The sequence below is a fragment of the Caretta caretta genome, chromosome 8 (genome assembly GCF_965140235.1).
Source record: "Caretta caretta isolate rCarCar2 chromosome 8, rCarCar1.hap1, whole genome shotgun sequence".
NCBI lineage: Eukaryota > Metazoa > Chordata > Testudines > Cheloniidae > Caretta > Caretta caretta.
The window spans coordinates 19,015,605-19,033,424 of NC_134213.1; the positions used below are offsets into that span (position 1 = coordinate 19,015,605).

Sequence of the window (17,820 nt, forward strand, 5' to 3'; positions counted from 1 at the left end):
TCCCCAAAATAATTCCTAGAGCAGATTTTTTAGAATAATGTCCAGACTTGATTTTAATAGTCAGTGATGGAGAACCCATCAAGATTAATTAATTGCAGTGGTTAATTACTCTAACTTTTAAAAAAAAAATTAGACCTCATTTCCAGTCTGAACTCTAGCTTCAATTTCCAGCAATTGGATCATATTATGCCTTTCTCTGCTAGACAGAAGAACCTATCATCAAATATTTGTTCCACATGTAGGCACTTGTAGACTGTAATCAAGTTGCCCTTACCTTTTCTGTGTTAATCTAACTAGACTGAGATCCTTGAGTCTATCACTATAAGGCTGGCTTTCTAATTTTTTAAAAATTCTGGCTGTTTTCTGAATAATTTTTTTAAACATCCATCTTGACTTGTGGACACCAGAACTGGCCACAGTATTCCCGTAGTGGTGACACCAGTGCCAAATACGGAGGTAGATTAACCTCTCTACCGCTACCCAAGATTTCCCTGTCTATGCATCCAAGGATTGCATTAACCCTTTTGATGACAGCTTTACTCTGGTAGTTTCTGTTCAGCTGATTATCCACCACAACCCTCAAGTCTTTTTCAGAGTCACTGAATCCCAGGGGAGAGTAGCCCATCCTGTAAGTATGGCCTACATTTTTTGTTCCTAGATGCATACATTTACATTTAGTTGTATTAAAACACATATTGTTTGCTTGCACCCAGCTTACCAAAACAGTCTAGATCGCTCTGTATTAGTTACCTGTCCTCTTTATTATTTACCACTCCCACAATGTTTTTGCCATCTGCACACTTTATCAGTGATGATTTTATGTTTTCTTCCAGTCATTGATAAATGTGTTAAATAGCAGAGGGCCAAGAACCAAGGGCAGTGAGAGCACTACAAACCCACCCACTCAGTGAGGATTCCCCGTTTATAATTATATCTTGAGATCTATCAGTAATGAGCTTTAATCCATTTAATTTGTGCCATGTTTATTTTATATAGTCTAGTTTTTTAATCAAAATATCGTGTGGTGCCCCATAAAACACCATACAGAAGTCTTAAGTAAATGAACACTATTAACTTTATCAACCAAACTTGTAATCTCATAAAAAAATTCAAGTTAGTTTGGCTGGCTCTATTTTTCATAAATCCATGTTGATTAGCATTAATTACCTAACCCTCCATTAATTCTTTATTAATCGAATCCCATGTCAACCACTCCACTATCTTGCCCAGGTTCGTTATCAGACTGACAGACCTATAATACCTGGGTCATCCAGTTTACCCTTTTTAAATATTAGCACAACATTACCTTCTTTCCTGTTTTCTAGAATTTCTCCAGTGTTCCAAGACTTATTGAAAATCAACATTAATGGTCCAGCCAGTTCCGCAGCCAGCTCTTTCAAAACTCGTGGATGGAAGTTACTTGAATTTGCTGATTTTAAAATGTCTCACTTTACTAGCTGCTGTTTCTGACTCATGAGCCTGTTGCAACAGACCCTGGGAGAGACCAAAATGGACACTAAGACTTCAGTAGATGATAGACAGATGTTGATATAAATGGGCCCTTCCTAGGGTCTCGGCCAAAGATGGTACTTAAAATCCTCACCTCCAGTGTGGAGGGATTCTCTGCAGAGAAGGCTGACATGCTGTCTGGCCTGAAAGCAAATATCATATGCCTGCAAGATACACTCAGAGGGACAGTAGCACCAAACATCCTTTGCACTCATATTGCTGCGAACATTGAAAGCAACATTTATGGCAGTATCATGGTGCCAGTGGGCCTTCAGAAAGGATCATGGCCTAATGGGCCCATGACGACTCTGTCGGGAATACCTGGGAGCAAACAGGTGGGAACCTTCCCCCCCAGCTAATTAGAAATAGAGCAACTGAGTTAGAGGGAGACTGCTAGAATGCTATAAAGAGAAAGTTGCCCAGCAGAGAGGGGAAGCTCTCTCTAGAAAAGCTCTGTGGCAGGCTAGAGGAAGTCACAGGAGGTGGAATAGGCCTCTCTGGGGACAAGCCCTGAATGAGGGTGTAGAGTTGACAGTAAGAGCACCCAGAGAACTATCGGGGTCCCTGGCGATGGGAGACAGTGGGGAGCTTCTGTCAGGAAAGCTCCAGAAGGAGAGCTGGAGACTGCCTCTAGACCAGAGAGCTACAGTCAGAGCCTGGCTCCTGGGAATGGAGTAGGAAGATTAAGAGACCCAGAGACCCCCTGGAGAAGAAGCAAGTAATTTAGAGATTAGCTCTCCAAGGAGAAATAGCAGGACAGGGACTGAACCCCAGCATGGGCAGGGGTGGAGCAGCTGAGTCTGGGAGGCAAGCAGGACTGCTGGTGATTTACTGGATTTTGCAACAAGGGATGGCAACATTAGGGCAACTGAAGAGGGCATCTGTAAGGGAAATGGATACCTCAACTGAGCTACTGTTAGTGATCAAAGTGATAAAGTGACAACAGGACAGAGTTTGGCAAGAGCTCCAAAACACGCAGACGTGGTCTCCCCATCATGATTTTTCTGTGCAGTGTAGAGAACCATGGAGCCTTGAGGACTATGGAAGCTGGATGAGAGGAGAAACCCATGAAGGAGGTGTCTGCTTGGGGAGATGGGGCAGACTACCCCTGGGTGTAATCAGACTAAGGAACAGGGGGGTGCCTGTTAGAAAATGAGATTAGAGGGGTCTTGCGGGAAGAACCTCAGAGCCTACCAAAGAGGAATGCCCTCACAACTGCTGGGGGGAACTCTCCCACTGTGATGAAAGGGTGGATGATTCAGGGTCTTGGAGACAGCACCCATTAGGAGAGGCTCTGCTTGTAGGCAGCACTGTAATAGGGAAAGGAGACAGGTTCCCAAATGGAGATTGTGATGGAGGGTGGGTATGGAGGAAGATGGCCTCCTGGTTCAGTCCTAAAGACTAAAGGGGATCTATATTGACTGTGCCTTGGTGAGGGTATGGAGTGTAGTGTGGGCCACACTGCACAGGATCTGAAATGGCATGGACTAAGGACTTATTCCCTCCAGGACTGGGTTTAGGGATTATGGGGAACTTGTGGGGAGCAGGGCCAGTGCATCTGTGCCTGGTCCGCTGACCCCAATTGATACTGAGCTCATTCAATCCTATAGGATCATCACAGTGCGGAGGCAATATATGGGGGGAGGGCATGGCGGGTTAAGTGCTCCCCCCAGATTGGCGGGGCAGGGAGGGAGAGAGGCTCTGTCCTTCTCTCCCTGCATTACTATTGATAAATTATTTTCCCCATCTAGTAAAGGACCAATATGATTGTTGGGATTCTTTTTGTTCCCAATATATTTTTTAAAAACTTCTTATTGTCCTTAACTCTGCTAGCCATAGAGTTCTCCTTGTGTCTCTTTGCTTTCCTTATCAATTTTCTATTGTTTCTACTTCTGATTTATATTAATTACTATCAACTTTCCCTTTCTTCCATTTGTTATATATTACTTTTTTATAGCTGCTTTCATTTCCCCTCTAAACCAAAAAAATTTTTTTAAACTAATATGGCCTTCTTCCTCGATTGTAGCTTTTTGGGCATCTATTAAAATGTTCTTAAACAGTTGCCAATTATCACTCACATTTTTCTGACTAAATTCTTCCTCCCAGCTGATTTGGCTCATAATTATTTTCAGCTTTGTGAGCTTGACCCTTTTAAATTTCAAAGTTATATTGATTAGTGATCTGGACTTTATTCTATGTTGTTTCCTCTCTACCTGTGTGTTTCTGAGAGATATTTGTATAGAGCTTTATATCCTGATCACTACATGATCTTGTGAAAGTCTCGTAGGCCCTAATTTTGGTTTTTAATTTAGCCTGTAAGCCACAGAATACCTGTATCAAGTAGCTCTATTCTTGCTTCACAAGAAATATTTAGCCAGGATTGTGGAGAGGCACATAAAACCCTCTTGCATCATTCAGGCCAGAAACTCATAAGTAGAGTCTTTGTTCTTGCTCTTCAGAAAAGCTGATCTTATTTTACTTATATGGCTTTAACACCGGACATAAAGTTGGCAGTGAATTCCTAGCTATGCATAAGCAATAAGATTTGATTTCATGAGCCCGTAATAACTCAGTGAGCAGAGGTGGAGGTTCTTACTGGTGTGGGCTTGATCTCTGTGGCAAAGGAAGAAGCAGCACTTCAACGATGTTCCAGTGTTTCAGAAAATAGGCTGAGGAGTCTGAAACATCAACATGCACAGTTCCTCTCTATGAAGCTTGCCATTCCTGATACAGACTCTGTTCCTGTCAAGCTCGGCACTCTGCATTCCCAGTGAAGTCTTTGGGGACTGAGAGGCTCAGGAGATGCTTGAACTCAGTGGGAGTTGAGGGCACCCAGCACTTCACTGGCAGCCCTCAGCACCTTGCAGGGTTGTGCCCACGCAGCCCACAGGGGTTCAAAAGGTAAAATTCACTGCAGTGCAGAGGGTCTTGCGGTGGGTGTTTGCACCACTTTGTATGGGAGGTCTGCCAACTGAGCGGCTGCCTGACTGTCCCTTGTATGCTACAGGAAGGGTCTTGGCTCAGGCTCCACATGGAGTGCCATGAAAGGCCACATTGGGGGAAGGCTGGGGGAGGGGGGCACAGGGGAGAAGTTACAAAGCCATATTTAAGGCCACTGGATCAGCATAACACCACCTTCAGTGGGTGCAGAGGAACTGTGCCTGCTAATCCAAGTCTCAGCAGACGCTGTGGATTTCACCTTCCTAACTGCCCTGTGCTCCTTGCACATAGAGCCCAAATACTCAGGTTCCACGTCGTTGCAGTGATTTCACCCTTAATGCACCTGCTTTCCTTACGCCATGTTGGCATTTAGGTTTGCAAACATGTTTGAGCTGTAGCTCATGAAAGCTTATGCTCAAATAAATTTGTTAGTCTCTAAGGTGCCATAAGTACTCCTTTTCTTTATACATGTTTTTGTTGCCATTTTGGGGAGTAATATTACCTTAAAAGTGTCCTCCTTTGGATTGAAGCAGCACTGCAGAAAGGTGCCAGATTGATTTGCCTGCTCCATAATTGTGGTTCTGAATTTAGCCAGGAAGCAGTAACGTACAAAGTGTATGCAAGAAAATGCATGTTAAAGAGAGTAGATGAAACAAAAGGAAGGGAAAAGCCAGGCGAACACATTCTTAGCAAGTGGCAAAACTCATGCGTCAGGCTGCCTGAAATTTTCTACAACAAACTTTGCGTGCCTTCTGCTGGGAAGTCTGTATCTTTAAAGCCAATGTTTTCAGGGTTAGAATGTTGAGATAAAGATTGAGGTTGGTACAGAATGAATTTTTCAGTAACAATTACCCAGACGCCAGTTTTAATACGATGGATCAAATATAATCAACATAATTTTAACATATGAATTGGTTCTTACCGAAGAGCTATATGTACCTGCCTCTTTGGGCCAGGTACAGCTGCCCTCACTGAATGGCCCATCAACCCCTTATGGAAAAATTTCTCCCATTTGAGAGGAGCGGTCTGGTTTACTTACCTAAGATAGAAGTTGGTGATTCTCTCCCTTTAACCTACAGGTCCCTGTGGTCTGCTCACCAGCTCTTGAGTTCACTCACCTATAATTTTTTTTACCTTTGGGAAGGGACTCATATTTGCCACTTGCCTGTATATAGCCCTCCTGAACACTCAGGAATAAGACAATTACAACCAACCACCTGCCTTCCCATCCCTCCAGAAATTTACTGCCCTCCCTCTTTATTTACTTTTGTATTTTGAAGGGGATGACTGTGGCTATTTCCAGAGAAATAGTAATGAAACTGGCAAATTATCAAAGAGGATAAAAACTTGGGAAATATTTTCCCGTGTGGTTCCTCACCCCCTTACCCCAAGAGTGGATTTCACCACATTCAACAAACTTCCCATGCCAAACATCCCAGTTTTGCTGCTAAGGTTTCATGAATATAGAAACATTTGGTGCAGATCTCGCTATGTTCTGCTGGAGGAAGATTGCAAGACATTAAAAGCATGAGGTTATAAATGGGCAAGATTTTAGCTAGGCTAGAAGGTCTGTGCTCAAAAACCTGAAAGCAGTGCAACTTTAAATGAATGTTCACTTGGAATGGGCTGAAGACCTTAGAAATGAGCTACAATTCTGGCCATGCCAGTTGAAGGTCACTAAGATAGTTGAAATCAGCATTGCTGTAACAAGGTCTGGATTACTGGTTCTTTCTCAATAGCGCAAAACATCATCTTGGGTGTCTTTGAGTGGGTAACAGTATTCCGAGCCCACGTGTTACAATATGGTTGTGACATTAACAAGGTGAACAGAATCAAGGCCAGAAGGGACCACCAGATTCTCTAGTTTGACCTCCTGCACATCACAGGCCACTAAACTCCACCCAGTTACCCCTGTATATGAAATATGCCAAGAAATGAATTTACCTTGAACCAGGTCTTTTATTTATAATGATCCAAGACAAAATGAAAAGGGGAGACAGTAAAGGGAAATGTGTGCTCTTATTGCCGTTTGTTCTCCCATTTTTGGGAGTTACCTATATGCATCAAGGAATAAAATCCATTCCTGTTAATCATTAAGGGACTATATTTATTTAGATGAGATTTGTAAGAGCATTAATAATTTCACAATCGAAGGTGCTTCCCATGTGAATTTCTTAAGAAGTGGGCTGCCGCATTCTGCCCTAGCTTTAGTTTTTGAGCGGTCTTAATGAGGAGCGTCATGCACAGCACATTATGGTAATCTAATGTTCCAGACATTAAACTGAGTGGAGTCATGTACTTGCAGTTTACCCCAATTATGAATAAGAGAGCGTTGTGCGCCTCCTGTTTACCAAAGCTTTGGGGGCCTTGGTCTCACTTGGAAGAGTTATGTTCCCAATGGGTTACATTCCCAATGAGTTGGATCCCCTTCTATACAGGCACCTTCCGTGTCTCCAAGAAGGATCCTGGTTAGTTGAATGGGATGATTAGACTATTTAAACACTAGTTGATTGTCAAAGACTTGTTTCTTGATAACGTGATAATTCAGTCATCTATAACACTACTACCATGATCTTAATGAATGAATTTTATTCTATGAAATATAAATTAATTGCAGGGCTTAAGTGTAATTTGGACCTCTTAGGTGTAATTGCTTGGATTCTTAGCAGGTTCCCAGTATTATTATTTATTTGTTTGTTTACTTGTATTGTGGTAGCACATAGAAGCCCCAGTCATGGCCCAAGGCCCCATTGTGGTAAACACTGTACAAACAGAGAACAAAAAAAAGGCAGCCCTTGCTCCAAAGAAAGTATATACTTTGTTGTCCAGACAGCAGCAATTAGCTGTTTCCATGAGCCATTTATAGTAAATTGGAGGGGTGAGCCTTATAGTTAACTAGCAGAAAAAGTATAGTTTCCTTTTCAAAAACGGTTTTGCACTGAATGCCGAAAGGGATGTTATGAAGAAGGTTATGTTGCCTATGAAACCCCCTTTCCACTCCAAACCTTCATACCATTTAAGAATGTATAAAGCAGATTAGGTCTGGGTTTAAGAATCTACTGGCAGCACCAGAATTGAACGCAAAATAGAAATGAATTATTTATTAACTCTAATTTCTTTCTTTCAGGACATGTGCACATCACAGATTTCAACATTGCCACAATACTGGCTAAAGGGATGCAGGTTACCACTATTGCTGGCACAAAGCCATATATGGGTAAGAATTCATAAAGATCTAGGCTACTTAAATGGCCATTCTTTGTTTAATACCTTCCCTTAATTCAAGGGATATATGAGGATAGAAGTGAAATCCTTTCAGGAAGTTTTAACTCTTTCCACTCCTGCCAGATAGGAATGCTATGGTTTTAAGTGAGACAAGCCACAGATGGAAAAAAGAAGATTCTTTTTGCCAGGAATTTTGTCTCCTATCTGTGAAATATTTTCTCATACTGATTTAGAATTGGGACCCATGCAGTGATTAACTAACAAAAAAGGTGGGGAGCCAGGAAAGATTTAATGGAGGCACTAATTTCAGTTACAATATTGTCATGCTACAAAGCGTTGTTCAAATTTATTGTGCTCATGTCACATAAGTGTTAAATAAAATGTTTCTTTTTTGAGGCTCTAAGCATTTTACAAATTTTAGTTAAGCTTCATATCATCTCTATGAGGTAGGTACTATATTATCCTCATTTCATAGATGGATAAACTGAGAGCTGTAATAGGCTGTCTGTTACACCAGTGTAATGACTCAATCCTGCAGAGGGCTGAACATCACCTGTGAGTTGAGAATGGACTGAGTACTTTGCAGAAGTTGCTCAGAGGCACCTCTCATGATTAAGGTCTCCGTCTGAACTAACTACACTGAAGTCCATAGTGTTACTCTAGATTTAGACCAGCTGTAATGGCAAGCAGAATTTGGCGTGTAGAATTTGCATGAGCTGCATAGATGAAATAGCGTGCCAGGAGAAAGAATACAGGGTCTCACATTGTAAGTTACATTGGGATATCAACCCATGGAAGGAAAGGATGAATCAGGCTCCAGGAGTCCTAGTTACTAACCCAGTGCTTTACCACTAGTCCAATATCCTCTGTTTAATATTGCAGTCCTTTGCAAATATAAAATTAAAAGGACAGAGGAAAGCCAGTGTGGCTGCACAGTGGTATATAGGCATTAAGATAAAAAATGCACTACACTTATATACTGGGAGCATTAGATAGATGCAAACATCACAGCCACAACAGGCAGGAAAGTAATGAGAACGGTTTTCAATCTCATTTTGAAGATGCCTTTTAAAATTATTTACCCTGTTGATATGAATGGATTTGTGCCCATCTGTACCAAACAATCAGCCCAGCTGCAGTCTAAAAACCTGAGGTGCACAAGGGAAAAAAGCTTGAAAATAAGCCAGAGGGAAATAAGGGCCGGCAGGATGAGTCAGTTCCCTAGTGCATGGCACATTTGTGCACTGACCTTCTGCACTTCCATGTGTTAGGTGTTACGCTCTTGCTAGGAAAATGTGATGCGAATCTTTGGGTTCCCATTGTGCTGGTAGCAGGGTCAGTTGCCATGGTGACAAAGGGAGTAGGGACACCATTTTTTTTCTTCTGTCCTTGGTTAGGAGAAAGAACAAACGTACACAAATATTGTATTATGTGCTCTCTATAGGGCAAAGGCACCAATTTGGTCCCAAGCTAAGTAAAATAGCAGGGCTACTGTGTGTATGAGTGAGGAATGTTGCTGTTGAGTGGTGGCGCCACAAAGTAAAGCAGTGGTTCTCAGCCAGGGCTCCAGGGCCTTCTGGGGCCTACAAGCAGGTTTCAGGGGGTCCGTCAAGCAGGGCTAGCATCACACTCATTCAGGCCCAAGGCAGAAGGCTGAAGCCCCACTGCATGGGGCTGAAGCCCAAAGCCCTGAGCCCCACCACCTGGGGCTGAAGCCGAAGCCCGAGCAGCTTAGCTTCACGGGTCTCCCTGTGGCATAGGGTCCCAAGCAGTTGCCCTGTTTGCTACCCCTCCAATGCCAACCCTGGCTTTTATATGCAGAAAGTCAGTTGTTGAGATCCATGGAGGTTTTATAGCTTGCTGGAGTGGGGGGGTGGGCCTCAGAAAGAAAAAGTTTGAGAACCCCGAAGTAGATAACAGACTTTCTGCTGCTATTACCACCAACTATAGGAGCTACTTTAGATCAAGCAGAAGTGCCCTCAGTTTTTGAAATTGAAGGAGCAGGGTTCTAGTCCTGGTTCCCTGGATACATGTGACATTGCTACAATAATGGTATCAACAACATATGGTTTTACTACATTGGAGGCACACACTAGAATCAGTTTGTTTAATCTTTTAAGTCACTAAGTATTAAAAAAAAAAAGGAGTACTTGTGGCACCTTAGAGACTAACCAATTTATTTGAGCATGAGCTTTCGTGAGCTACAGCTGACTTCATCGGATGCATACTGTGGAAACTGCAAAAGACATTATATACACAGAGACCATGAAACAATACCTCCTTCCACCCCACTCTCCTGCTCGCAATAGCTTATCTAAAGTGATCATCAAGTTGGGCCATTTCCAGGTTTTCTCACCCTCCGCCCCCCCCCCCCCCCCACACACACACACAAACTCTCTCTCCTGCTGGTAATAGCCCATCCAAAGTGACCACTCTCTTTAAAATGTGTATGATAATCAAGGTGGGCCATTTCCAGCACAAATCCAGGTTCTCACCCCACTACCCCCATCCAAAAACCACACACACAAACTCACTCTCCTGCTGGTAATAGCTCATCCAAAGCGACCACTCTCCCTAGGGAGAAGGGAGAGTGGTCACTTTGGATGGGCTATTACCAGCAGGAGAGTGAGTTTGTGTGTGTGTGTGGGGGGGGGGGGGCGCGGAGGGTGAGAAAACCTGGATTTGTGCTGGAAATGGCCCAACTTGATGATCACTTTAGATAAGCTATTACCAGCAGGACAGTGGGGTGGGAGAAGGTATTGTTTCATGGTCTCTGTGTGTATATAATGTCTTCTGCAGTTTCCACAGTATGCATCCGATGAAGTGAGCTGTAGCTCACGAAAGCTCATGCTCAAATAAATTGGTTAGTCTCTAAGGTGCCACAAGTCCTCCTTTTCTTTTTGCGAAGACAGACTAACACGGCTGCTGCTCTGAAACCTAAGTATTTAAAATGCAGCATGCAGGGCTGGAGGTGGGTATTCCCCCTCACTGATGGGATTCAGTTTCATGTCTGGATATTGCTAAACAATCACTGCCACAGATGCTGTTTCGTTCTTCCTCCTAATGCTATTCAGAACAAACTTTTATGGTCTTTGGAATGTACCATATCACACCAGTAGCAAATGGAGAAAAATGTGTAATGTTCTATGTGGAATGACATTCCAGCTGTCACTAAAAAGGCTGCATCTATAACCTCCCTCCAAATCTCCTCCATCTACCCACCCACCCAAGTTTGTGTGTTTGGAGCAAAAATACCCAGTCTGTTTTTCAGACAGAGCTTGCCTACTATTCTTGCTGCTAGAGAAGTTTCATCTATTGATTTTCCCCTGCCACTAATGCAGAAAATTCTTACTTATGCCCCTTTCGTTGCCAAACGAGCAAAATACCTGGTTATTCAGAGACAAGAGGAGCCTGGTTTTGACCTCACTTTTACGTAGGGTTGCCAACATTGTATTTCAAAAATAAGGAACTGTTTTCTTAGCACCCCTGCCCCAACTCTCCTCCCAATATTATCATCATCAATAAATAATAATAATACTAAGCAGTACTCACCTACATTCACCAGAGGTATTGCTCGCTGCTTTTTGCGGCGTTCAGCAATGCCCAATCTTGTTTTACAGAGATGAAAAATAAGGGACATCCCTTGTAATAAGGGACTGTTGGGAATCCTCTTTGTATGGGTGAGGTCAGAGGGGTTACACTAGGGTAACCCCAGTGTAAGTAAGAGGAGAGTCTGACCAACAGTGCACAGCAAATGGCTGACAAAAGAAGGTGCTAGAACTAGGGCTGTTAGAACTGAGAGGTTATTTAAAGTTAAGAAGTGTCCATCTGTAAAATAGGCTATAAATCTAACCAACCGTAACAGTCATGAAAGCATTTCACTGCAGATAGCACAAGGACCCTCACCTCACACAGCAGGGATGGTCTGTACAGGAAAGTTAAAGCATTATCTAAGGTTTTCCCTTACTGCTGCCATCCCATCATAATTATTCCTTCCCTCCATGGAAGGCTCCTTTTATTGGCATAACAGAGCTGACCTTTCACCCTTCAGATCACCTGACTCAACCCTGTAGTATAAAAAGAAACATACAAACAAATGCTTCCCACCCCTGCCAGATTTGCCCCTCTGTTTTGTTTTATTCCTTTGACAATGATCCTCACCCTCCACCCCTAAAAATCACTGCTTTTCCTTCATCTTTCACATGGAGCTAAGAAGGTCAGGTCATCTTCTGACCCTACCCTATTTCCTGTCAGGCTGGCAGCTTTCAACTATAAAAGCAAGGGCTGTTGGGCCCACACCCAGCTAGAAGTCACTCCCTGCTTTCCAGAAATATAGCTAGTATAAGGTCCATGTTTGTAAGTTCCAAATGCCGTGTTCACAATTTACCCTCTTCAGTTCTGCTAGACAGAAAGTGTTTTTGGCTTCAGATAAAGGAAGGAGGATATGAAGGAGGAAATTAGCTGACCTCTCAAATAAAAAAGCTTTAACTTGAGAGTGAGGACATTTCCTGCAGGATATTAGCTTTGGACTTGATAGAGCAGGGTTCAGTTCCCTGCTCTGACACAGACTTGCTTGGGGAAGACACAGAGCCTCTTTATGCCTCAGTTCCGCATATGTGAAATGGGGATAATAGCACTGCCCTGCCTCACAGGGGCTTGGCGTGTTGGGAGGACAAATATATTAAAGATTGTGACGTGATCAAATATTATGGTGATAGAGGCTATATAAGAACCTAAGATAGATTGAATTCCCAACCCCTAGTCAGTTATGTAATATTAGAAAACTAGTTTACCCAATGAGTGGCATAATTCTTAGGAGACATACAAACACTTTGTAACACCAAATTAATTAAATTATTTATCTATTATACATTGAGTGTTTAAATAATACTTCAATTTCTCCATCCAAGGCTCTCAAAACTCTTACATCCATTAATGGATTAAATCTCACAACACCCCTTTAGGGTAAGAAAATAGTAATAGTCCTATTTCCCACATGGGGGAAACTGAGGCAGAGAGGAGTTAAAAGTCTTGTCTCGGATCACAGAGCAAGTCAGTGACCGAGTATACTTCACACTGATTATACTGTCCATATCATAAGACTGCAAAGTCCAAATATCAATCTGTGTTCAATTCTCAGTGCAGACATATATGAAAAGTTGGGTCAAACTTTTAAATGAGTCAGATGCTGGTTCCACACCAAAGTGCAGTAATTTCCTAATGGATGGGAATTGGCCTCAAGTAACCATCACACTGAAACTACAAATAGTAGCACATTATATAGAACTTGTCATGTAATGACCCCAAAGCATTGTATAAACATCAGCATTTAACTTCACTTCCCACCTTGATTTTTGAAGTAGCTGAATATTACTAAAAAGAAAAGGAGTACTTGTGGCACCTTAGAGACTAACCAATTTATTTGAGCATGAGCTTTCATCTGATGAAGTGAGCTGTAGCTCATGAAAGCTTATGCTCAAATAAATTGGTTAGTCTCTAAGGTGCCACAAGTACTCCTTTTCTTTTTGCGAATACAGACTAACACGGCTGCTACTCTGAAACCTAAATATTACTGTAGATTATGAAACTGAGGCCAAGAGGTTAAGTGACTTCCCCAAGGTTAATAAGCATAGCAATGGCAGAGCTGGGAAAAGAACAGTATGTAGGTGATGGGAATCCCAACCAGCCTGTTACTGTCATCGCTTGATAAAAACCCAAAAATAATCAAGTGAAAGACTGGGCAAAGGGGAACAAATTAAATATATGGTAACTAGAACAGTCTGGAATGCTTTTCACACCTTAGGACTGAAACATTATATACTGCTGAAAATAGTCAATGATTACTGTTTGAGACTCTGAAATAAAGCAAACAAAATTTTTCTGTATTTTTCAGCACCTGAGATGTTTAACTCAACAAAATCTACTGGCTATTCCTTTGCTGTTGACTGGTGGTCTTTAGGAATTACTGCCTATGAGCTACTTAGAGGCCGGGTATTGTATATACAGCTGCATTCATTATTTGTTTGGGGTAGTTTTTTTGTTTTTTTTTTACTCTTTACTGTTTTCAATACTGTATTGAAATAAGTGCTTTTTAACAGCGATGAAAAAAAGACGAGTAGGAATCTGGACTTTAAAATCTATTATAAAACGGGCAGCAGAAATCAAATCTCCATCAAGATTCTTATGATGGTCTCATAAGAATTCAAAAAGAAACCACTGCAGTGCAGAATAACTCAGGGTGACAGGTTCTTGGAGTGTCCAAAGCTCTGTCAGTTAACATAAGTTAGGCAGTAAAAACTGAGCCATCTAACTGATGGCTAAGAATTCCAAAAGCAGGGACTGTAATAGAATTTAATCTGAGCTCAGAACACGCAAGAAAAAAAAAATTAAATCGTTTTACTATTGCATTAAGGCTCTGCAGTCTGAGAAAACATGAACCACTGTGTGTGAATTATTAATACAACACTATTCATGCCCTGTCATGCCTCAGTCTTTGGCTGTAACTTACTTGCAAAATTTGGTGCATCTTGGATAAGTCCTTTTAAACAATTTTGTAAAAATAGGTGAGCAAAATGGAAAGTTGCTTAGCATGAAATAAACGGTATTTTCCAAGCAAAAAGATTACATAACAATTTGTGAAATTAAAAAAATACTCTTCAAATACTATTTACGTTTCCAGGATATAGAACTTTTTATCTTTTAAGGAGCTGTGTGGGCAGAATGTATTTTAATTTATATCTATATATAAGCTGGTCTAAATTTTAAAGTGAATTTTGGGTGGCTCAAGTTTCGGGGTCCAACTTGGACAGGTTAAAAGGATATGGTTCTCAGATGTGAAGTGCACCCTTCCTGCAGCCGAGCACTCAAAACCAAAATCTCTAAACACTTTTGAAAATGTAAATAATAAATACTTACTTTATAATTAGAAAATAAAATGGATTGCAACACTGTTGCACTTACTATTTCAAGGCTTTTGACTTTGTGTTATTTCCAAATCTAGTGTAGAAAATACTGCAGTATTTCAAATATCATATCACAGCAAATTGATGATATTAGTGGTGACCACAGTATAATGTGACAAACTTTTAGAGGAAGACTTGAGTTCCCCTGCATTGTTTGCAAATATTCAGTGTAATGCATCCGTTTCCATATATTAATTTGTATCTGCTCGCATATATTTTTAAAATGAACACTTATTGTCAAAATATTTTAATAAAAATCTGGGAATTAAAAACAACTTCAAAAACAAAATTATACAGCAATCCTTCCCTTGTATACACAAACATCTCGTATTAATTTCAAGTTAAATGTTGAGATGCATGCAGTTGGACGTACCAGTCAGATGTGCAGTTGGTCATCTACATGCATCGTTACTGTGATTGTTTTTTGCCTGCTTGGTTGCACATTTTATTCTGGAAAAATTTAGACTTGGTACACTCCAAATGCAGTGATCTGTCAAGGAGGTTAAGAGGGGCAACGTCCTCTCCATCTTGCATCTGTATCCTAAAGTTCTCTGGCCAGAATTCAGGCTGGCATCTAAAATGAAAGTGAAGGGTTCATTTATTCCTACCTCTAGGACATTCTTCATACATAAATGAACAGCCCTTCTGCACCCTGAGCCGTACCTATGAAACTCTGTTCAACTACCTCTGCTGTGAGGTGTTATTTTTCATATTGTTCTTTTTTCCCTTTGCCTATGTTGTTATCTTTCCAAAGGAAAGAAGAAGCAGAGAGAAAAACCACTAGCCTCTACTTTGTCAATATCATCTCAAACTTGAGAAACGAACAGAAAATATCATTTACATTTAACAGAGAATGTTGAGAAAGTACTGGCCTTTGCAGTACCACTAAATTAATTTCACTTTAATGGCCTTTTTAAGTACAAATACTGGCTTTGCCAATGGAATACCAGCTGGGTGACAGCTCTACCCTTTGCTTTTCCCTCCTATTCATCTTGCCGTTTAAATGTTTCATTATTATTACTTGTCATTATTCAGTCCTGTAGTAATCTATTTACTTCAATTGAGTTAGCCTCTGCAGTGACTGACTTTCAGTGGTTCAATCTAGAGCAGCAATGGGGGGGCTTGGAGAATGGCACAAAGAGACTCTGTTTGGAGACTTCTTGCCCTAGGAAGATTTCCAAAAGACTTTTTTTTTTTTTTAAATGAAATGGTTTCCTTGTGTTTTTCACAGAGGCCCTATCACATTCGCTCCAACACATCGACAAACGAAATTGCTCACGTGTTCAGGACAGCTACTGTAATGTATCCTGCTGCTTGGTCTAAAGAAATGATGTCGCTACTCAAAAAGGTGAGGGCAGGTGGAGAAATGGGATAACTCAGGGGAATGGATATATTCGCATCTAAGAGTGCATTGTACTCACTGGCCTTTGGATTGCTCCTTAGGCGTCCAGTGAAAATCCTGTCCAGGTCAGGTCCAGTGTTAGTGACCTTCTTATGGCTCTTGGTGCGCTCTTTAAAATGACTAAAGGTATCCACACCGATGTAATCACTAGCTGGAAGCCTTACTGACAGTGTCACGTCCAGGTCAGGCCCAGTAACAGGGAAGCTTGCATTGGTGTTGCCCCTGTTCTCAGGATATATGCAGGATCAGCGTCCTTCAGACTGGCCCATTAGCCTTCTTTGTCCCTCTGAAATCATCGTTGGGAATTAGAGAGAGATAAATAGAGATGGTCAAAATTTTTCACACAAAACTTTCTATTTTGTTGAAAAAAACATTTTTTCCAAAATGCAAACTTTTCACAAAAAATGCTGATATTCTCACATTGTTCCATTTCCCATATCATTTTCTGAAACCGTTTTTCCTCGATACTTTCACTGACGTTTTTATCAACGTTGTTTTCAGAATTGTTATAAATACTGTTTGTTAACCTGAACCCATGATTTCTTACTGAAGGCAGGTTTTCAGGAAGCAAAACATTTGATAAGGATTTCAGAAACAATTTGAATAACAGTCTTAGCGGAAGATATCATGAAAAAGGGTAACTAGTCCATTTTGAACCCTGCTAAATGGGAACGTCAACATTTTGAAATTTTGTGAGAAATATTTTTGGGGGTATTTTTTTTCAGACTAGCCCTACATCTGAATAGTAAAAGAATCCCTAGCATTTAGGACAATTTTTCTTCCTAAAGACTCTGAGTACAGTTATCCCCACCACTGAAAAAGACATGGGCTAGGCTACAGACATGGGAACAATTCTTCATTGGTAATGCAGCACAGCAGTGTTTTTAGGAGGAAGATTGAAAAATACCCATTTAATTAATATTAAATGGGGGAATTTAAGAAAGAGGAATAGTTAATACTTGAGCTAGAGTTTAACCAGGCCAAATAGCGACACAGGGATCTTAATGCAGACATCCTTTGTATTTCTATATATTTTTACCTTTGCTAGAAGATTTATCCTGAACCACAACATGCTGTAAATCCCACGGGCTTGAATTAATAATGCAATGTCACAATTTATTTAAGTTTCTGTGTGCCCCTTTGCATCTGGTTTAGCAGCAATATTTATTATATATGAGGCCAACTGGGATGTTAAGTTTTGTCCTGTTCAAATATCTCAAGTGAATTTCATATTAAGGTTCAATGCATTTGATCATTGGTACAAGAGCCACATTACTTACATTTTGTGTTTAAGCACAGTACTTGGAATGGGGAAAATGAACTGTGAGTGATGTTTACACTCAGCCTGCATATCATTCACACGCTGACAGTATAGATTTTGCGCCTCCACTTAATATCATTCACACTCTGGTTGCAAGCACTAACACTAAAATGGTGTTTCAAGTTGTCAGCGTATTCATTACATTTGAGGAAGTGTTTTTCTGGGGTTATTTTAGAATGTGCTACTAGAAGTTCTTGCAATCTTGAACCACAGAACTTGAAAGACAGAATTCAATCGCTAATTTGTATTATAGCTAATATGAAAAATCCCCACTGGATTCATTGAAAAACATGAAGACAAGTTGGACCACTGCCATGGTTTTAGACTCATAGATGTCAGAAAGGGAGGATGGTCCAGCAGGTAGGGTATTAACCTGGAAATTGAGAGACCTGAATTCAGTTTTCTGCTCCATCACAAATGACTTTAGGCGAGTCATTTAATCTCTCTGTGCCTCAGTTCCC

At 41.1% G+C, this 17,820-nt stretch overlaps 1 protein-coding gene across 4 annotated transcripts in view; it reads left to right on the forward strand.

Moving 5' to 3' along the window:
* STK32A (serine/threonine kinase 32A) overlaps positions 1-17,820 on the forward strand; it is an 89,472-nt gene that overhangs the window by 60,887 nt on the left and 10,765 nt on the right. For all 4 annotated transcript variants that reach the window (XM_048860513.2, XM_048860512.2, XM_048860508.2 and 1 more), the window contains 3 exons: positions 7,577-7,666; positions 13,568-13,665; positions 15,868-15,984. In XM_048860513.2, the coding sequence (XP_048716470.1) occupies positions 7,577-7,666; positions 13,568-13,665; positions 15,868-15,984 (305 nt within the window). The remainder of the gene's footprint in view (positions 1-7,576; positions 7,667-13,567; positions 13,666-15,867; positions 15,985-17,820) is intronic.